The sequence below is a fragment of the Neolamprologus brichardi genome, chromosome 10 (assembly GCF_056152115.1).
Source record: "Neolamprologus brichardi isolate AB-2024 chromosome 10, ASM5615211v1, whole genome shotgun sequence".
NCBI lineage: Eukaryota > Metazoa > Chordata > Actinopteri > Cichliformes > Cichlidae > Neolamprologus > Neolamprologus brichardi.
The window spans coordinates 27,558,447-27,581,029 of NC_142113.1; the positions used below are offsets into that span (position 1 = coordinate 27,558,447).

Genomic DNA, 22,583 nt, shown 5'->3' on the forward strand with positions numbered 1-22,583 from the left:
GTCGCTGATGGAACAGGCAACTCTTTTACTGTGAGCCGATGCACAAAGCTCTGGTTTCCTTGTCTGTCTAGGTGGGGGTTTGATGAGCCAATTATACTCCATCCTAGTTCTGACCTTTGTGCGAAGGGTTCATGCTTGTCACCTATGATGACTTCAAGAGGAGCCAGCGCAGATGGACAGTCATATCCAATCAGGAGCCCTACATCACAATCTTGGAGGGGTGGCAACTTATTTGCCAAGCTTCTGAGATGAGGCCACAGTAATGCTGTCTCCTTCGTTGGGATGTACGACTTATCAACTGGGATAAAGTCGCGGCTATAAGCCTGTTGCAGTTGGATACAACTCTCAGAGTGGAGTCCTCTAACTTGTAAACCATGAACACTCTTACTCGAGATGACTGTGTCAATAGCCGTCATGGTACTGAGTTTCAGGTTTACTGGTTGGACATCCACATTCAGCTTATCAAGTATGTCGTCCAAGACAAATGTTGAGTCACTTTGTGTGTCTAGCAATGCATAGGTGAGTATTTCTCTGTGTGGCTCTTGTACAGAAGACACAAAGACTGGGACAATACTTGAGGTAGCCGAAACGCGTTGTGTTGATGTATGAGACATGACCTTGTGTGTTTCCTGGTTTACAGGTTCTTCCGTGGGAGTGGAGCTATTTGTTACTGCTTCTGCAGGGTTTTGCTTCCTGTTTTCGTGCAGGCAGGTTGGATGACGACGTTCACAAATGTTGCAAGTGTGTCGCCTTTTGCAATCTTTGGTGATATGACCTTTTCTTAAACATCCAAAGCAGAGCCGGTTTTCATGGATGAATGCCTTTTTATCTTCAACACTCTTAGCTGCAAAGATGGGACACTTTGAGATTCCATGAGTTTCATTTCTACAAACAGAACAAGGTGATTTTGGTTTACTAGTGTTTGTGTCTTGTTTCTCTTGAGCGGAACTCTTTGGTTGCATGTTTGTGTTGAAGACTTTGGCTCTCTTTGGGATTCGATCATCTACAGGTTTGAAATTCATCAACAGTGGAGAAGCTATCGGGTTGCAAGCTATCCGTGCTTCTCTACTCAGGAAGTCTGTGAAGCATGCAAGATTTGGATAGGTGCCAGATTTGTCAAGTTCATCTACAACAATTCGACTCCACTTGCGCACGATCCATTCTGGCAGTTTTTTGAGCAATTTGTGATTTTCTTCACAATCGTTTAGGATAGCCAGTCCTTTGACGTGTGGGATTGCTTCAGAGCATCCTTTGAGGAAATCGGCAAACTCTCGTAGCGCTAGTGGGTCATTTGCGCTGATTTTTGGCCAGCTCATGAGTTTATCACGAAATGCTTTCTGTACAATGAATGGGTTCCCATATCTGTCCTCTAAGACCTTCCATGCTCCCTTGTATGCATTTTCTGAATCTTGGTAAAAGAAACCTTCTACCGCTTTGCGTGCTTCTCCTGCGAGATAATTTTTCAGATAAAACATCTTCTCGCTTGCTGGAAGGGGTTTTCGGTCAATCAGATTCATGAATGACATTTTCCAATCGGTAAACTGCAAAGGGTCCCCACTGAATGTGGCAGGCTCAGGGACTGGCAAGCGATTCATACTTAATGAGCTAGCGATTGCTTGTGCTAAGCTGACAGACTCCTGGGTCATTGTCATTTCTGGAATTGCTTGGTGGGGTTGGAATGATGCGGCATTTGGATTCAGCTGAGGTTCAATTTGACTTCTGTAGCAAGCAGAGCTAATTTTACTATCAATTTCCCCGTTGTGGTTCTCAAACCCTTCAAGGCTGTTGTACGCCTTCACGCGAGCTATTGCTATAGCAACTTCTTTGTCTGCTTGTAACTGCTGTAGTTTTGCTCTTTCTTGTTCCAACTGTTGTTGCATTTCCACCTCTTTTAGTTTAATTTCTGACAACATTTTTGCCTCTTTGAGTTTCCATTCACTTTCTAACTTGTGAAGATGTGCTTGCTGTGCTCTAATTTCTTCCATAGCCTTTGATTGCTCCAGCTTGGCAGCAAGCTCTGCTTCTGCATCTACTCTACTGCTGCGGGTACAGGATGAACCAGAGTGATGGCTCAATTGCTCTGACAATTCTATAGAGCTTGCAGTTTCCGTTATGCTGTCGCCAAAAACAGACCCATATTCGTTCTTGCTTAACACTTCTCTTACTCTTTCTTTCTCAAGATGGTTATTATATTCCTTATGAACAGTCTTTAGACGGTCACTTATGAGGTTACATACCTCCTTTGTTAGCGTAACACAGGCGTCCATTTTGTTGACAATGTCAGGTGTGGTGTTACTGTTACGCAGGATAGGTTCATACTGTGAACTTACAGCGTCGTGCTTTGCTTCAATGTTTTGTTGCAGTTTATTGAGGTCTTCTGCTGAGCAGAGGGATTTTAGTTTTGTTCTAGTTTCCCTTGCTATGAGCTTCCAAGAGTCATAAGTCTTGTTGAATGATTTTTCACGTTTTCTGATATCATGCTTTTGCATCTCTAGGCCTTTCTCTGTTAATTTTCTCTCACGTGAGCTAGATTTGCATGGTGCGTTTGTAGGGTTGCTTGTTTCTTCTTCTGGTGAGCTGGATTCACATGGTGCCCTTGTGGGGTTGTCTGTTTGCTCTTCTGGTAGTGTCATTTTGTTTCCGTAGCTGCCTTAAGTCGATTATAGCTTTGATTGCCTTACTGCCTGACTATACTTTTAAGCTGTAGTTAATCTTTACCACAGAGTAACGCTGTGTCAAACATTTACTGATTATGGACATTCAAAGGTATGTTTAGTGTAAGACAGCAACAACAAATGTTCATAAATTAGTTAATAAGCTTCACCTTTTAAACCTTTTCATAAACAGACATCTTGTGAATTATTATTCAACAAAAAACACATTTCTCTCACCAAGAAACATTAACCAGATTAAAGAATATTATGTGTTGGAAGTCCATGAATTATGGCCTCGTAATATTATTTAAAGAGTTTCTAGTTATGCATTAAGCTTGTGCATGGGTGTAAGCAGTCCCGTGTTTCTTCTTGATAGTCAATGTCTTGTTCAGTATCTGGGGTCCTGAGCTTTAGTATGCTGTTCTTTCTAACCTTGCGAGTGCAGTTTGTGGATGCGAGTGGAATCAGCTGGCTGGTAACAGGTTGGTATCTGGATCTCTGATGAAATGGTGTCAGGTTCTCTGCAGGGATGGCAGGTCTCTTGCAGTCAAGGAGTTTTCACTGTAGCTGCCCACTTGGAATTACCACTCGTGACGCAGAGAGCTTCGACTGATGCAACTTTATTCTCTCCTCTTTAAACCACCGACAATATGGCACCGTGAAAACTATAAAGATGCACAAACAAATACCATTTAACATTTAAGTAAAAAGTGCAGAAATGTTCACATTTTACCATAGAAAATTATTTTGATTAACTCAAATAGTAACATTGACATAAATCAATAGTTTTTAAACTATTTATGTTACAGCATTTAAAATGAATTAACAACAACCTTTCTGTTTCTTAAATACATAAACAATCATTTGCATCATTAAACCAACCTCTTTCTGCTTCCAAGGGTGCTAATCATGCTGAACCAGCTAGCCAACCTCCTCCATGCACATCTCTTAGCCAGTCTTTCCACACCACAAACAAATGACATGCATATACAATAAAAAACGAATTCAACCACATTAAGTAAACTTTCAAAGTTATAGCATGTGACAGATAAATAAAATACATAGTTTGCACAAGTATTTTCAAAAAATAAACTTTTTTACTCACTCTGAAGCAACGTGTTTGTCGTTTCGCTGAGAACAGAACAGGAAGTCTGACACAATAAAAGAGGAAGTGCCAATGTACTCTTCAAAATAAAAGCGCAAAGTAAAGTGGTTTTGCCGGCATTTACACGCATTAACTCGCTAACTGAGATTTGCCGCGTTAATGTGGTTATGCCGTTAACTTCATTTTAACGAGATTAACGCTGACAGAACCAATTTAATTGCATAATTTTCTAGGCTGTATTTCACCCGTTTCCAGCCTTTTTGCTAATGTTTATCTGAGAAAGTACGGGTATTAACAGTACCCACTGACTATCTTCCTTACCATAACCTAGGGTGACCGTATTTTGATTTCCAAAAAAGAGGACACTTGGCCCAGTAATGAAGAACTTTAATGATACTGTTTGCTTAAAGAAAATGTTAACATATTTAAACGATGCCTTCTCTGTGCGGTTGATGAATGTTGAAATAAAAAATGTCATATAGGCTTTTTCAAGTCAACAAGTGCAAAAAATTAACTTAAAAACCCCTTAAATTAAATAATGGTACAGAAATAAGGCCTCATCTGTATATATATATTTTTACCAGTACTGGGACTTTACGAGGAAATTTCTTTTGCAGTTGATCTGAAATGCTTCACTTGTGCTTTGGCATCTTTTAAACATCATCAGGCGCACAGCAGCGCGCTCTGTCCCGTCTGTGAGCGCAGAACAACCACTCACGAAGCAGCAGCTCAGGATGACGTCACACATATGGGTAGGCCATAGAAAAACCCGGACATTTTCATCGATCTCAAAAACCCTCCCAGACGGCCCGGACAGAACGTGAAAAGTGGACATGTCCAGGGAAAAGAGGACATTTGGTCACCCTACCATAACCATAAGTATGGCATCAACTGTTTTACACCAAAGTTTTGGGCACATAATTGTCATAGTTGGCAATTTGGATTTACTTCAAGTACAGTTTGATTACTTTTAGTTTTCTTTTCTTCTTGTAGATTTTCACAAAAAAGTTCTACATTTGCTGGTCGCTAGCTAACACTAGCTAGCTAGCCAACGCTAGAACGTTATATATTTCATGTCAGTTTCATTGTTTTTTGTGTTTGACTGTATTTGTTATTTGTCAAAGATTAAATTCTTTTTCATCAAGCTAGCATGAGCTGGACAAGTGTCTCAGAGACAAAACTGCATAAAACCAAACAATGCAAGACCCAAATTATTGAGGAAACACTAGGTGTTTGAAAGCTTGCAAAAAACTTAGCTAGTCCCAAACAAAACATTATTTTCTCAATCTGTTTTCACTGATAGACTGTTGTTCTCAATCCTAACCATCATTATACCATAAACTGAAGCACCAAGCCTAAGATGGGTGGAAAAGTCATAAACTCATAAATTAAGCAAATAACTCAGCTACTAAAGGAAGTATGTGTATAAATCAATAACCTAGATGGCTCAAGCAACTCTTTTATTTGACAGCTATAGAAAGCAGATTATATTTTTATATTTATTTATTTATTTACAACATAGTGATTGCAAAGCTTTTCACTAGGAAATTACAGTATTTGAGCAAAATGCCAAATTAATCTTAAGAAAATGTTATCAATAAAATTAAATTATTTAGCTTAAAGGAAATATCGGTATTCACTTACAAAGATTTTTTACCTTTATAAATGAACACAATAGCTTATGTATTCTTGTTTCTATACAAAAAAATCATTTTTTTTTATAGTTAAACAGTCTACCCTTTATACTGAAACAAAACATCAAATGTGAAGGACATTAGGAAGATTAACTCATAAAATTAAATACATTTAACCCACTAGATGAGTAGTATCTGTCAATAAGATACACATATCAAATAAAATATAAATACATTTCATACTATTATGTAAATGTTTTGATCAGCTAAGGATTATTTTCTGCCCATCAGTCAAGCAATCAAAATAGCAAAGTGGTGAAACAGACGTTATTATGTCTTCCTCTTGGCCCATGAGATCATAATCTTGAATATACATATACTATACATATATCAGTTTATTCCTTCTTGAGCCATTCAGACATTTAAGCCTTACTCTATCCACTCAGCATGGTCAGGATTAAGTCTGATCTCAGGATAGGACAAGTTTCATCTGACGATCTACATCCACTTCGATCCTTATTGTGCAACAGCTGGTCTTAGATCTTCCCTGTGTACTTCAGTATACCAAAGATACCACCACCTGCAATAAAAATGGATTAACTGTTATTCATTTATTAATGTCTCGCAAAAACAAATATGAGTCCAAGACTAGTCGAGAAATTACTGATTAAATACTGAAAATTGTGAAACACTGTAACAAAAGTCTCAATTACTATTTTCTATCATGCCATTTATCTTAGAGAACCAATTTCTTTCCTAAGAATATTGTAATCCTTTACAACTATCACTAATACATTTTCATAATTTTCACAACTTATTTCCTTCTATATTTGCATATTTTCTTGCCAATAGGCTCCTGTATCTGTAAATTATATTCCCGGTTGCTATGGCTCATCCCCAATACCATCCTGGTTAATGAATAACAGATGATATGTGATTGAGGAAGCAGAAATGATGGTAAATTCATGCTCGTGTGTAGTACTGACCGACTGCTCCCACACCGGCAATGGAGCCGATGGTGATGCCCGCTATAGCGCCCGGTGAAAGCCCTGAATTGGATTCCTCAACGATCTCAGTTGTAGGAACTGATTCAGTAGAATTAGTTATAATGGTGGGGATAATGGTGGAGATAATGGTGGTGTTGAATGCGCCGTCTGTGGTCATGTTGGGTACGTTAGTTGAGGCAGTGGTTTCTGGCGCGATGCTAGTTGATGACGTGTTCTGTCCTCCACACAGAAATACTGACAGGAAGATCAAAAAGGGTTAAAAGGCAAGATCATACAAAGGTTTCTCAAAAGGTTAACAAACCTCTGTTCCTGTGATGCTCACAGAAACTAATCACAACTTCTGACTTAAAACATGTTTTTTTTTTAAATAAAACCTTTTCTACAATTTATTAAAAATGTTTCCAGATTAAAGATTTCAGTTTTCAGCCGTTGACATTTATTATCCAATATCAAGATAATGGAGTTCAGTACTTATTTGCAGCAAACTCATACAAACTCAATAAACTAATAAACCTTTGCTCTAATGACGCTATTGAACCCCCCACCCCACCCCCCGAAGACCTAACCCTTTCAACATTTCCTACTCTGTCTACATGGCCTCCCATCAACCTCCCCTTTGATTACGGGGAAATGCTTTAACTTTGGTCCACCACCATTAAAATTCGCTACGATGGTATGCTACGACTATGATTAGATTCTATGCTAACACCATGAAACAGATCATCCTTCCCACAAAAAATGAAAGGTCAGTCTAGATATATATGTGGCCCAAATTAACCATAAAAACTTTTTCAACTTTAAAAAAAAATCATAAATTATGAATTAAACAAAGTTATTTGATGTATATATGCTGAATATTTCAGTCAGCTTCCATTTGAGGGCAAAGTGGCCAGAGATGTTTTTAAGATAATCTTGTTGTGATGCTCTGTGTGTGAATAACAGTTAATTAATAATCTTTAGTTATTCTCTTCACATTCTCTTTAAAAAAAGATTTTGTCTTCCCTTTTCTAAAAGGATCATTTTTAAAGGTTTATGTATTGTAATTTGTTTTTACCTGTGGTAAGAAGGCAAAAAGCCTGTAGAACAAGACTCAGCTTCATTGTGCTTTGAAAACGGGAAATAAATTGACGTAGTCAAAGAGACTCCTCAGGTCAAAAGCTGCATGAAAAACACAAAAGCACAAACATGACGGTGAGTTAATTTCTCTAAAATCTCTCACTTGCAGACTGAAAATATATTATAGCAGCTTTGGTGTTTTCATATCTGAACATATTTTGATTTGTAGCAACTTAAATGCATCTTAAACTCATCTTAAAGTTTATCACCTCATTTTAGGCTGACCTGAATTTATCATGTGAGACAGATAAGAGTAACTTCAATCAAACTCAATCATCAGTAATGTTTGGGTATAATGTATTATAGAAGGCACAAATAATAAAAATATCTTTTTAAATAAATGCCAGTTGAGCCTAAATGTATTTACATTTTATGGCTCGATATCACCAAGGCATCACTGATTTGTAAATACAGTTATAAAAAACACAAAAACTCTCAAGCGAGTATTTGTGGTCACATCAAAGGTAATAAGAGTATTTACCCCGATGCCACAGCAGTCTATGAATGAATCCAAAAGATTTAAGAAAACCTCAAGAGAACAACTGACTTACTCACCTGAGAGGGTGTCACTGATGCCTTGCTTCCCTTCTGCCTCGCATCTGATATATTCAGACAGCTACTTTTATGACACCTGTTATCACCCACCCAGTCATTTCCAGCCCTCCCACATATAATAGCATGTTACCAGAGGTCAGTCTGGAGGATAGTGTTGCAACATGTACAGGATTAGCAATACTTTCCAAGGAGATGTAATTGGTGTGCGCTTAGTGTATGGACCTGCATAAGGAAGTACTTCTTCATGTGTGATAGTAAAGCTAAGGTGCTAGGAGTGTGGGCAGGCAAAGCAGTATAGGCCAGCTTATGACATTTTAGTCCTGTATGTGTTTTTAACTTCACCTGAGTGTCTTAAACCGTCAGAAAAATGAATAATATGTGATATGAATGCAGCCAAGCCCTTTATAGAAAGTAGTTGTGAGGATGTCAGATAAGGTATAATGTAATAAAGCAAGTGGTAACATCAAAAACAATCTTTAACAGAAGGGAAGGTCATCTGCTTAAAATAACTGGTCATGTTTACTTGAAAGGCACCTGTTGTGGCCGAATTCCTTTTTTTCTCTCACAGGCAAGAACAGAATTACATAATCATGTTTCAAATTAATCTGGTATTGATAGTTTCCATACAATTTTCCTATTAGTACTCGATAATCATTAACTTTTCCCTCGATTTCGCCTCGTGTTGTATCTGCTTTACTATGTATTTTTGAGGAAAACTTGCAAAAAAAGAGGGAGCCATAGCAACCGTTTCTACAGAGTTACACTTACCTGAAAATGTTCAGCACGTCACATACGAGGTCTTTGCGTTGTTTTTACTTGCTTCTTCACCTTATCTTTGAGGCACCTGCTAGCAGTGGTGGCTGGAAAGACTAAATACAGAGGCTACAGAGCCGGGTAAATCATGGTCACTGCCTCCTGTTTGCTCAGCTTGGCGAGCTGTCCAGCCGACTGTTTCTGAAAACACACCGTCACTATAGCACAGCAGCATGTCCTTAACACAATTTGGTGTGAAAGAGTCAAAGCTGCCAGTGTTTTTTTCCCCCCACAGTGACTAGCAACTGTACAACAAATGCAAAACAAATGCAGCAATGGGAGAGTTTCACTTTTTCTGAGCCGGTGAAAAAGGCCCACTGTTGATGATCATGTGTGATTTACTACATTCTAGAGAGCAATATGTCAAGTGTACTCTTGAGATTTTTGATATTCTTGAATTTCCAGTTTTCTTGGAAAGTTTTGAAAAGTTAAGCAAGCAAATGGGGGATCAGAATGAGCTAGAAATGCAATTTAAGTGACTTTCAATGTAGCATGGCTACTGAAAACTTTAGGCTTTGTAGTAAACGGTCTAAAAAGGAGGAAATATGTAGTGAGAGTCAGTTCTTCTTGTTGGTGTTGTATGCAGAGGAGCATCTCTGAAGGCACAATGCAGATGGGGAGATGTGATGGCCCACTATGCCCTGCTTTCCTTCTCATCTGCAGGTACCGGTGATCCTGGCAACACCAGGGCCCAGTGTGTCAGAGCAAGATATATGTTTTTTAAATGGGGGAAAAGGAAAGAGGAAAAAAGGAAATCTAGTTTTAAATGCTGCTCGGCTACATGAGCCAAGAGCTTCCTCAGCAGATCTGTGCTCTCTTCTCAGTTGTATGTCATCTGCTATTATTGGATTGGGTTTAAGCAGCGCAAGCGTGCTAGCAAGACAAACCATTAAGTGCTTTAATGCACTGCAAGTAGAATTTATAAATGGTTTCTGCATCTCACTGTGAGCCACAGAAGTGATTTGCTGCAGGGATAACCTGGGTTTGACTTTTGCCGAGGCCTCTTGTTTTTGTTCTTTAACAAAACAGTCGAGGAAGAAGAGAGAAAAGAAAAAAGAAAAAGAAATTTGTGTGTGTTTCCTGAATGATATTCACACATGAGGCTTCTTTGTATTTTCAAGTCTTTAAAGTGAGCAGTGGATATTCATTTCAGCTCATTGTTGACTGAGAGTTTAGACGCTCAAAAGCCCAAAGGGGTGAACAAGTAGGTGGACAAGAAACTCTAACAGGCTCCGTGATCCATATCACCCAAGAGCCAAGAAACTAAACAAACAAATAAATGAAATGACCAGAAAAGTAATTTCTTGCATTTTTTGTTTGAGTGTAAACACGATTCATCCAAATATCAGTGCAGAACTTCACAAACAAATGTAACAAATGGGCTTGTTTAGCAAATGAAAGAAGAAAAAAGTGCAGAGAGGTTAAACTGACCTGTATTTGAAAGAAGCCACCAACTAAGAATTATTTTGTTAAACAAAAACAGGATGAAACTGATTGGCATCGAAGTGATTGGGAATGTTTAGCAAGATAATATGCATATTGAGGATTCAAATGGAGGCTGTAGCAACTTTGGCTGCCTCACTTCAAATCTAATATTTGACGCTTTAAAGCATTTTGAGAATCAGTTCTTATATAGCACTATATTTTACTCAACCTAAACGCCAGAAGAACATGCCTCATTTACCTGAACACTTTTTTCTATGCTCAAGTGCTTTCTAACATTCCTGCAGTTAGTATCTTGCCCAAGGACATTTGGCATGCAGACTGGAGCAACCAGGGATCAAACCACCAACCTTCCAATTAGAAGACTTCCTGCTCTGCCTCCTGATGCACAGCCACCCCCAGTGAGGTAAAGGTATCTCTATAATGATTTAAAACTATCGGGACTACCGAGTCTGTACGCTGATGACAGCAGCCGCTCGAAAAGATTGAATAACATAAAAGCTGTGTAAACAAAAGTGCCACTTCAGTTCAACCCCGATGACCTCTGACCCGAGGAGAATGTGTAATAAAAATATAACTTTGTCATTGAAAAATAATGCGACATGATGAAATAAGTCACTAGAATAAAGGTGTTAAATTGTACTGTCTATAAACTCGCCAAGCAAAAGCAATTATTTAAAAAAAGCAAATGTCTGAGAATGGATCCTTGTGGAACCCCTGAGCGAAAATTAGTTTCAACTATGATGTGGGATGTGTGAATATTAACCCCATCTTCTACTCAGTTTCATTATTATGCAGTTTGCGTTCTTAGTTACGTTTTTCAGGAAATGTAATTCCAGCCTGGATTATGATTGTTGGATCTTTTCCAGGTAACGATGCAAACATACAGAAGATAATTTGTTCTTGGACCACATCCAAGTTATACATCAGCGAAGGATGAAGGATGGCTGTGCAAGACTTTGTACTGTTAGGTGAAGAGAAAGTTGCTTTTCATAGAGACATATTGTAGTCTTAACTACATTTTTTGTATTGCTACCAAGTAAATTCCTATAACTCTTCAGATCATCACAACACAATTATGTCAGAGTGGTGAAACCCTCTACAGTAATATCTATATAAATTATGAAGGAGGCAAAGGGTATATTTTTATGGGGCAAAAGATAAAATGAAAGCTATTTTTATCACACTTATTATGTTAAAGGCTAACAGGTTGGGGTCATATAAAATGAGCTCAGTGATCAGATTAGGTTTCTTCAAGGACTTTACACTTTGGTTTTCTTCCGACCAACCAATCACACAGAGTTATTTTCAGGCTGATAAATGAAGCAGTTACCAATAAGAATTTTTCCAGATACTACAGCATGGGGGATCAAAATCGGATGGTACTTTTCTGTGTTCATAATTCCATCAATTTTTACAAGATCTCCAACACCAGTGACTGAAACGCAGCCCCAAACTGTGACAGAGCCTCCACTGTGTTTTACAGATGACTGTAGACACTCACTGTTGTAAGGAGGAAATCAATCATGTTATCACTGGTTTTCAGTCCAGCTTGTATAATTTGGCATACATCAGCATTTCCCTGTTTAACTTCCTTAAGAATGGCATCTCAACAGTAGGGCTGCCACAAAAATATTTTGATAGTCGACTAGTCACCAGTTATTTTTGCGATTAGTCGACTAAGATCATGCATCCAGTGGACGTGAAACGTACAGCTTATTGCACCAGCATGCATCTGCTCTTATATAACTATCATTACCTTACAGCTTGAAGTGTTAAGGTATGTGCTAACTAAAAATAAAGACATTATGATAGTTTATTAAACTTTTAATGAAATTTGCAGATTGTCTCGGTGGAGACAAACTCAACAGTCTGCTCTATGCTCCCTCAAATATAACAGGACAATGGAGTAAATTCTCTACCAGCTCACATTTCTGTTTAATCAGTTTTCTGTTGGATGTTTATTCAGCTGTGTGAAAACTATAACTTTAATCTCAGGAATTACTCAGGAACAAATAAAACACTGAAAAAAGCCAGACAATAACATTTTTAAGTTATCTAAGTAAGCTGCCTCCAACCCCGCAAGAGTTGAGGCTCAGGTGTGAAATTTATGGTTTTCGGGATTTTAATCATTAACTCTGTTTCCCTCGGTCTTTTCCTGTTTTGTAGTTGTGTGTCTCATTTTGAAAGAAATATTTACATGTTACCATAGCGACCAGAGAGCATTAAGGGGATGTTACTCTCGATGTTGTTGGCGCATTTCAGGAGGACGCTGCTAAAAAAGTTACAGTTACACAGTGAATTCATGTTTATTATTTATTTACAAAATACCACAGTTTTTGTCTTGGTCGTATCATTTTATTTTGTATTTTGTTTGGGTGAGCTGTCTGTCAGACAAATTCTTCACCCACTTGTCCACATCCTCTCTGTCGCATCCTTGTCTCTTCTGGTCACTGAGGACACGCTCCGTATTTTGCGGTGGTTTCCGACGTACAACAAGCAAGTCAAACTTCCTTTGTTGCCTGGTCTTAGACTTGTACATCTGTCACCATCTTACAATGCTGTGATTGCAGCCATTCCCCAACTCCTGTGAATGGTACTCATAGCCATTGATCAGTGGTCTTTGATCTGTGGGTTTTGGTCAGTGGTTGTTGATCAATGGTCATGAGAATTTGCATAATTAAGATTAAGGAATTGACCTCCCAGCCCATTGTTCCTTCAGTGGGCTGGTTTCAGTCATTATGCAAATGTCCTGTTTATAAGATTGGGGAAACCTGCAGTCAGCTGAGACTGAAGAAGTCACTTGGATGAGTGACGAAACGTTTCTCCCACAAAACGCTACGTCCAGATGAACAGAATCAACTTTTGGAGACATTAGATTTTATCTTTGTTGAGTGGAATTTATTTTGTACAGAATCCACCCAAACCTCCAAAACAAGTATTTTTTTGGAGTATTTTGATGTCACTCAGCGATAACGGTAGTCTAAGAAATAAGATCAAGACACATTTACCACTACCCCTATAAAACTATTTACTATCTGCTTACGGGACAGCAAATAGGATACAGCACGGTAAAGTTTCAACAGTTTTTAGATTTTCTTTGCCTCCCAGATTTTCTCTTCTCTTGTTTTCTAGAGAAAAGGCTACAATAGAGTATTAGGGCCACATTAAGAAAAAGAATATTCATTTTGAGATTAAAGTTGAAATTTCAAGATTATACTCAAAATACTATTACAGTACTGTAATGTGTAGATGAGTTAGTGAAATGAGTTGATCCGCTGTCTTATCATGTCTTGTGATACAGCGTACATCCTCATTGCTCCACGAGGGTGTAACCAATCGCCAGCCACTTTATTTTGCCAGGCCAAGAGAAATCCGTTCCCTGTTACCTAAGCTGATACTGAAGTACGATTTAACTAAGTCATCTACAAATATTGTCAAGACTTTTTTTTTCTTAAACTAATATTTCTAATTTTATCTTGAAATTTCAACTGTATTCTCAAAATGATCAATAATATATTGTACGTAGCCCTATTACCCCTTCGTGGAATTCCGATAGCGTTTATGGCTCCTTTCATGACGGATGTGTTTTACACATTACACTCCCTTCAAAGATCTTTAAAGTCTCTGACAAAGGTCATGCCCGTTTCTGAAACAATCAAACACTCATCTGGCAGCCACACGCACACTTTAGACTTTACACTTCCGATTTCTTCACTTTTTATTCATCGTTACACATTTTCAGAGGAAATGAAACACATCTCATAATGGTCACATTTACAATAAGGAATCACGGGCGTGTTTTGCCATGGTGGAGCTTTTTAAAGATGCGACTTGTAGGTTTTAGAAACTCGATCTGACATTTTTCTGTTTATCTGATACTTCATAGCAAGTCTGCTATTTTACTGATTACTTGTATATAACTTATAACTTGTATATAATACTTGTATATAACTGTCAGATAGTGATTATTTTTTATTATTAATCTATCATCTCAAGCACTGTTGCTTTGGCATCTTGTTTGTGAGTTCCTCTGTCCCTCCTAACGCCATCACATTTTAATTTTAGGGTTTAATTAGATTAATCTGAATTCTATTCTATTGACATTCATCCCAATGAATGCACCTATTATAGCCTGATCAATACCAGCTGGTGTGTGGATCATGTGGAAAAATATAGCTGATCATGTGAAAAGAATTTCCCAGGTACCTGTGCAGGATTGTAAAAGCATGGTCTTACTGCTCCAAATGGAGTTAAGAGATCAAGGTGCTGCTAAACAAATGCACATGATTTAATGATCGTTAGCTAATGAGACTACCCACATAAAAGGTTTGGGCAGTTTGATGGTCACAATCCTTCCAGGGGTGGATGTCCCAGCAAATTCATCCCAAAGTCAGACCGTGTAATTCTCTAAGAAACTGCTAAAAACCAAAGAGCTACACCTCAGACCCTAGTGGCCTCAGTTACCATGTTAAATGTTAGAATTCATGACAGTACGATTAGAACAAGACTGAGCAAGCATGGCTTGTTTAAAAGCCATGGGAAAGCCTTTTCTCTCTTAAAAGAAGATGGCAGCAAGATAATCACACCTCTCCTGGAACAATGTCACCTGTGCAGACCAAAGTGGAGAGGTTTGGCCATAATCACAATCAAACACAGCATATCCACTGTGATTATGATCACCACAGCATAAACACGGTGGTGGAGGGAGCTGCAAGATCTGGGCACCTTGTAGTCATTGAATCGACCTCTGTACACCAAAGTATTCTAGAGTCAGATGTGAGGCCGTCTGTCTGACAGCTAAAGATTGCTTAAAACTGGTTCATGCAACAGGACAATGATCCCGAACAGGAAAAAGAAAAGAGTCAAGGTGACGCATTGACCCAGTCAAAGTATTGCATAAACAAATACTTGCAAACCTCAGTGAACTGAAGCCACCCAAATTTCCCCACAACTATGTGAGAGAAAAAGTCATGCAGAAAACAATATATTCAAGAATTTGATAATCTAAAAGTGGTTCTGCAGGGTATTGAATCATGGCCCGCACTTTGTTTTTCTTGCAAATAAAATGGTTACATTTTTAACAGTTCCATCCACTTTGTGGAATGTCCAAGGACGGTGAATTTGGGTGTGGCAAATATGGAAATTAGTATTTTATGGGGGAGGGTTATATTATGTGTCTAAGACAGTGATAAGGAAAGCAGCTACCATCTGATATTTGTATTCAGATAAGCCGTATGACCCTTTACCTTGTGCTCAAACTGAATTCCTTTTTTCCCTTTTGAGATATCCTAAGCTGACCTCATTCCCGGACCCTCCATGCTAGTATTCAGATATGCAATAAACAATGCTTTGTTTCTCTATTTATTACACATTTCTTTACCATGTTGACCTGAAGCCAACATTAGGACCCACTATTAGGAAACAATGATAAAACCTGCTCAACTAAATAGGTTTTAACAACGAAAAAGGCACTTTAATAGAGGATATTATATTAAAAAGATATGTATTAGAGAGTACATTAATGGGTTTTTGCTCAAAATTGATTTAAAAAAATACCAGAGTTAGAAGAAAACACCAATTATATCCCCTTATTCATATACAGACGAGCTTATTGTCAAAATAAAAGCAAAAAATATATAGAAAAAAACACATACAGGAAAACCTTACTGTTCTGTGCTCAGTAACACAGAAAAGCACATCTTTAAATCGCTTTTTCACAGGACAGAATAACAAATTTAAAAAGAAAAAGCGCCACCACTGTTTGCACTAGTTAAACACACAGAAATAAAGCATTAGATAAAAATCTCAATGCCAGACACTCTACAAGCAGCTATCAGACACTACCTGACAGAGCTCAGCGAAGTCAGGTTAACTGACTTTAAAGAGAGTGTTTACTTGACAGCTGATAGCAGTATCTGAGACCGATGACCTCAGATGAGAGGTGGACAGATACAGAGACAGAGTCACCGGTGTTAATTCATTGGCAGAAGGTTTTCTCTCTATCTCTCTTTCTAAGCCCCATGGCTCTTTAACCTCTTTTAATTTGCTGTTGAAGGATTTTCATCATTTACATAACCCCTTATTTCCAATGGCAGAAGGCTGCTTTCAGCAGCAACAAATTACTGACGAGCTGCTGAGCACAGAGGACAATTTAAATGCCACACATGGCTTTACTCAGTCGCTCAGCCGAGGGCGAATACTACACACGTCTCTTACTTATCTGATAATTTAGCTCTATCTGCTGACAAGTGCTCCATAACACATCCGTCACACAAACTTGGTGATGATATAACACTTGCACTGCCCCCAAGTGGAGAAACAAAAAATTGAATGCCTGCTTACGCAACTACTGATTATGTTGTATGACTACTTTCGCTAAAGGAGGTAGTTCGTCTATGTGCTATAACACATACACAACAGCTGCAAAGGCATTAATATCTATATTTAAGTTAAGCTGAAAACACAAGCCGCAATTTTAATAAAACACTGTTAAATTCCATGTTGTTAAATTTACCGTAAATGCTGCGAAAAGAATGACCTTCAAAATAAAAGCCTAGTGGGGTTTGTGTCGCGATATTACCGCTTCCGCTAGGGGAAACACGCAGGTCAAGCCTTTTATTTTGAAAGTCTCCACGGGTAGTTGACATCTGTTTGCCGTTAGCTCAACACTGGTGCTGCTGCTGCTGCTGAGCCTTGGCGGAGTATGTGCGAGTGTGTGAGTATGTGCGAGTGTGTGTGCTGATGGTGGACTGTTCCCGGTGAAAGACGCCGAACCCGGCCGCGTGAAAAATGCCTCACAGCCGCGTGTAAACGGTCGAAGCTCGCGGAGGGGAGAGAGAGAGTCAGGTGTCCGGGCGGCTAGAGAGGAAAATATGAGCAGGATGTTGCAAGTTTTAGCGTGTGGCGCCGTAGTTTTCCCCGGTCTCTTCTTCGCCTTCAGGAAGATCCTACCGTGTGTGTTCAAACACTGGAGCGATGCCGACGTGGTACTGGTCAGCGAGAGGTAACCCAGCTTAAACTCACCACTTTATACAACACAAACTCACTAACTAGCGCCCGGTGCTAGCTTACTCCCCGCTCTGTAGCTACGGACATTTTCCCTCATCCCGTTAGCTCCTTGGTGTGCTGTATTTTTTTCATACATGACGGAAACTTATTTATGTTGAGTAGCCAGTGTGGTCATTTTAAGCGAAAGATATTTTTCTATTTATTTCTACATTTTTGTTGTGCTCCTTTTTCTGCAAATTGGGCTCAATAATCACGAAGAGTATTTGTAACGGTGATTTGCAGATACAGCAAATCCAAACTATGGGTCCCCTGTAGGAAAATACCACAGCAGGCTTTAAAAAGAGTCTTTGTAAGCATGATGCGCCAAGTGCTTTGTTATTTGTTTGCATGATTGCGAAATCGATGATATAATGTGCTTAAAAAGGTGCACTAACATGCATTCAATTGTGGTCCGAAGTTTACATGTACTTATCATAGCATGATTGTCATGGGGCTTTTAACGATTTTTTTGAATAGTTCTTTTTCCAACGTGGAATGGTTTTACAGCATACATCTGTAAGGACTTTAAAAAACAAGAATTGGTTGCACAACTTTGAATCTATTTTGGGTTTTCTCCAATCCACACACACACAAAAGTATCCATACAGGTTTAAATATTATATGCATACATTTACTTACACCTTTTAATAAGTGAAGGTTTACAGTGTTAAATTGACAAGATCATGGTCTGTTAACTTGTTAATGATCACTATTCACTACAGCTAACAGTTTCCCTTTGCAAAGGAAAAAAAAGATTCGTTTGACAGTACTTATTGGACTGACCAATACTCAGAATAGTGAGAAAGTCCAAACTATCACCCTCAGCTGATAGGAAATTGGCTAGGATGTTCAGGGACAACCCAGGAACCACCAAGGCTCAAGGCTGCCGTGAACTGGAAACTTCTGGAACAGCAGTGTCGTATACTGAAATGAGTTTTACATCGCTGTTAAGTGACAGGGTACTGAGCAAAAATGAAGCCCCTGCCGCAGAATCGACGCCTTCAAGCTTGACTAAAGTTTGCAGCTACTCACATGGACAAGCCAAATGTCATCCATCCAGTCTTTTTGGCATATTTGTATTAGAGTCACTGGCATGTGAAATGGCTTCTGGAGAAAAACTTAATGGTCAAATGAAATAAAGATTGAGCTATTCAGCTACAATGACAGCAAGTATGTTTAGGAGTAATGCACCATTATGCTTGCTCTGTTCTGTGTGTCACTTACCAGATTTGACATCACATCCTGTGGCGCTATGGCTGGTCATGCACATCTCGATTTTTTTTAACATGGTGCGTTGTACTGTGGGTGCCACAGCTGGGTTAAAGACAAGAGTCTGCAATCGTGCTGGTTTTTACTGCCATATTAATATTCCAGTACAGAAGCTCAGAGGTTTACAAATATACAGAGGGAGATGGTGGAACAGTTTGAGAGTCAACACTTGAGTTTGTGGAAAAAAACACTCAACAATGTACTTCTTCTCCTATATCAGTTCTCATGTGATGCGCTATCGTCTGAGTGGCGACACCTAGTGTTCAGGAGAATACTGCATCAGCGCGTATAAAAACAAGTGAGTGTGAGACAATGTTGTGGTGGCAAGTATAGGGCTTTGGAGTTGACGTCACGCCGCAATGTATTGTGGGAGCGCGGCGCCATTTTCCAGGTCCACAAATCAAAACAAACACACTGTGTTGGAACAACAACGACAAGAAACATGCTTAAAAGCAGCTCAAAAGAAAACAGACGGTATAGATACCGATTGCCTCCAGAGGCGAAGCAGCGGTACTTGAAAAAAAATAGAGTGCACCGCAAATGTGGACCTATATGAAATACGGCAGTGGAGTAAAGACCCAGACAACTTACCGCCACTGTCCTACCACAATATCTTCACTTATTTTGTTAACCCTAACCCTAACCCTCACGTTCGGATTTCGGAGTGCCCCATGTGTAGCGTTGGTACCCAGTCTGGATTTGTTTGATCCATTTCATAGGCAGGCTTCCCTACAGTTGTGCGAAATAATTAGCGAATCGTTACATAGCACGTATGTCTGCACAGTCACTCAATTCTATGTTTGTTCACAATTTCTATAACCTCCGAGAGCCCCAACAATAATATTATTAAGCTATAAAGAGTGATATGTACATATATAGAACTTACTGGAGTGAAAATGTCTGGAGCACACCAACATATATCTGGAGATGGAAGTGAACTGGATAAATGCTCGTCTCACGGCTGCTATCCAGGCTAGACGCCTTCGTTTTGTAAGGTCCGCCATATAAACTCCCTCATGTTGCTTCCAGGTTGGGAAAGAATAAAAAGGCAAACCCTTTTTAAGCTTATTCCAGCAATCGAACATTGCAGCCGAACACACAGCAAGTACGAACCCTGGCTGTTGTGTGTGCCTTCGGTCCTTTTTCGCTTGCGCTTTGTTTGGACCCGGAAAATGGCGCATCAGGTCAAAATCCTGTCCACGCCCACCCCTGTGACATCACGCTCCAAAGCCCTGTACTGGGGCCTTAAAGGTGACGCATTCCAGCCTAGGAACACTAACATCTGTCAATCACGGTAGCGGTGGTAGCATCATGCTTTGGGGCTGTTTTGCTGCCAGTGGTACTGGTTCATGTAATAATAATGACGGAGGTTTATCTACAAATTCTTCAATGTCACCTCAAACCAACTGCTAGACAGTTGAAACTTGGACACAGTTGGGTTTTCCAATAGGACAATGATCCCAAACACGTATCAAAAATGGTTTGGGATAGATAAAGCAGGTGAACATGAAGCTGCCAGAATAGCCTTCCCAAAGATAAACCTCAGCCATAATGAAAATCTGTGGACTATGCCTAAAAGCTGGGTCAGTGCCAGGAAACCAATCAATTTAAATCAACTCCCAATTCTTCCAAATAGAGGGATCAAATATTTAGCCAGAATTATACCAGAATCTTGTTGATGCCTACCAAAAACATCTGGTTGATGTGCACCTTCCTAAGGTGATATTTAACCATGTGGGGATGTATGTATACTTTTGACCATGTGTGGATTAGAGAAAATCCTAAATTAATTCAGACTTGTGCACCCAGCTTTTGTTTTTTAAAGTCCTTAAAGATGTATGCTGTGCAGTCATTGCACCCTGGAAAAAGAAGTGTTCAAGGAAATCATTAAAAGCTCAAATTTATCATGAATTTCATCCCCATAATGATTGCATGTAAGCTTTTGACCAGAGCATATATAAAATGGTCCTAACTACAGTGTGACTGTAATATCCACTGATCGATGAGATGAGTTTCTTTTTGCTCAATACAGAAAGCTGTCCACTATGCAGCAATTAGAAAAAATGTTTCTCCATACATAATACATCTCTCTGAAGAAAGTAATTTGTTACACTATTTGTTACATTACTTTTGCCTTACAAAGGATTTATGCTTCTGTCTCAAATCACTGGCGTAGATACGCAAACCCATGGAAACCCTACGACATAACCTACACTATGCACCTCGCTGGAGATGTAACTACATGTAGCTTGGCAGCCCACAACTAGTGCTGTCAAGTCCTCCTAAGCATTTGTCTACTTCTTTTGCTGCAGTTTGCTAATTTATCAGTGAAAGAATAATTATTTTTACCTCAATGTAAGGAATAATAATCATAGATGTCAAAATGATTGTATCTTGTCCTATTTAAGTCCTAAAAACAGTCAGTGATCACGATCGGCCTCTCTCGGTTTTTATTACCGCTATTCATTTTAAAGCTCCGTTTTTAAAACCATACGTAGTAACTACAGCCCAGCTCATGCAGCAGTAAATTAATGACTAACCTCGTATTGTGGATCGATTATCTCAGTTGTTCTCCTGACTGAAGTTTGGTCTGTTTACAACATCCTGCCATGCGATTTCTTTTGTCCCTAACCATCTGGAACCCTTAACTTAACTTTTAATTGAGTGGAAAAACGTTAGCGTTCATCCTCTAGCTTCACTGTGTTTATGTTATGCTAACATTGCTGTGTTGCTAGCGATCATGTACCACATCATTATATACCAGCTAGCCCAACTTCAGTAACCCTACAAACGTCACTGCTGTTTACTTCCCTGACTTCATTTATATCGGAAGTGTTAGCAGGGCTGTACGTCTTAATTTTTTTCAGAAATCTCTGTCATGGTATATTATATTGAGATGGAAACTAGCGAGCTTAACTCCCTGCTAACTTCTAACTCTGTTAAATTTAATAAATTCTGTTTTCATGGATGCCTGGTAACTTAATTTTTACACCTGGTAAAGCAGCCATCATATTATTACAGATTGAAGAATTTAGACAGTTTTTCAACTCTCAGTGATGCCGCGTTGTTCGTTTGACTTTGGGACCTGCAGCAGAGTTTGGGCCCAAACATGACTAATAACATCAGACTTTAAGACCGGATAGTGCTATTTTATGCAGCATATGCAACAGAATAGGTTAGACCAGTGGTCCCGAAACCCCGGGCCACAGACTGTTACCATAGCGACCAGAGAGCATTAAGGGGCAGAGTGGAGAATGTTACACTCAATTTTGTTGGCACATTTCAGGAGGACGCCACTAAAAACGTTACAGTGAATTTGCAATTATTATTATATTTACAAAATACAACAGTTTTTGTCTTGGTCGTATCATTTTATTTTGTTGTATTTATCTGTGACACCTTTAAAGACCGGTCCGTGGTGCAAAAAAAGGTTGAGGACCACTGTGTTAGACAGTATTCATAGACTGTTTATAAATACTAGATTTAGCTTCTGGGTCTAAAAAGTGACTTTAGTTTTTACCTCTATTTAATTTAATTAAAATGCTTTTTCACTTCTTTTTGGTTTAGTTTTTATAATAACTCTGGTTTAAAATGCTTAGCTTGAGTCTTCAAAAACATTTCAGTTGCCACATCCATCTTTCATATACAGTCTAGCTTTTAAATGGCATCTAGTTTCTTAAAAACAATAGCGCAGTTTTTTCAAATTAAAAAATAAAAAATTGGGGTAGTAGAAAACAATCCTTAATTACATCAGTTTCCCATTCATTACACCTTAGAATAATGCTTATCTACTGATATCTGCCAACCACAACTGTGCAGCGTCAGTTCAGTTCTAGTACTTTCACTCCAATAAGTAGTCACAGAGAAATCCCAGGAAGTTACATTTTTTATTAGAGTTGAACAAGCCACGTGAATGAACGATAAAATCATTACATTA

The 22,583-nt window shown here is 38.9% G+C and overlaps 2 protein-coding genes and 1 long non-coding RNA gene across 4 annotated transcripts in view; 1 reads left to right on the plus strand and 2 right to left on the minus strand.

Annotated features, from left to right (window-relative positions):
- Positions 1–3,258: 3,258 nt before the first annotated feature.
- On the minus strand, positions 3,259–3,705 carry LOC148100981 (uncharacterized). Its single transcript, XR_015719695.1, has 2 exons — positions 3,537–3,705; positions 3,259–3,319 (listed from the first exon to the last, which is right to left on the minus strand). It is a non-coding gene; the product is annotated as an uncharacterized LOC148100981 (long non-coding RNA).
- Positions 3,706–5,355: 1,650 nt separating this feature from the next.
- LOC148100982 (uncharacterized) lies at positions 5,356–9,001 on the minus strand. 2 transcript variants are annotated; one of them, XM_087846918.1, is made up of 4 exons: positions 8,840–9,001; positions 7,455–7,558; positions 6,380–6,634; positions 5,356–5,973 (listed from the first exon to the last, which is right to left on the minus strand). In XM_087846918.1, exons 2-4 carry the CDS (start codon positions 7,498–7,500, stop codon positions 5,930–5,932), a joined length of 345 nt encoding a protein of 114 aa, XP_087703044.1. In that variant the 5' UTR covers positions 7,501–7,558; positions 8,840–9,001; the 3' UTR covers positions 5,356–5,929. The 2 variants fall into 2 exon arrangements, with proteins under 2 accessions (XP_087703044.1, XP_087703043.1); XM_087846917.1 differs by lacking the exon at positions 8,840–9,001 and adding an exon at positions 8,072–8,119.
- Positions 9,002–16,991: 7,990 nt separating this feature from the next.
- tlcd3a (TLC domain containing 3A) overlaps positions 16,992–22,583 on the plus strand; it is a 34,683-nt gene continuing 29,091 nt past the window's right edge. The window contains exon 1 of the mRNA XM_087847473.1: positions 16,992–17,333. Within this exon, the coding sequence (XP_087703599.1) occupies positions 17,203–17,333 (131 nt within the window). The 5' untranslated portion in view covers positions 16,992–17,202. The remainder of the gene's footprint in view (positions 17,334–22,583) is intronic.

Bases quoted from the DNA above. Each gene is read 5' to 3' on its own strand.
- LOC148100982 (XM_087846918.1), bottom strand. From the start codon at position 7,500: ATGAAGCTGAGTCTTGTTCTACAGGCTTTTTGCCTTCTTACCACAG. The intron at 6,635-7,454 runs GTAAAAACAAAT...TCTTCCTGTCAG, and splicing joins TTTTTGCCTTCTTACCACAG to TATTTCTGTGTGGAGGACAG. The intron at 5,974-6,379 runs GTCAGTACTACA...TTTTTATTGCAG, and splicing joins TGCCGGTGTGGGAGCAGTCG to GTGGTGGTATCTTTGGTATA.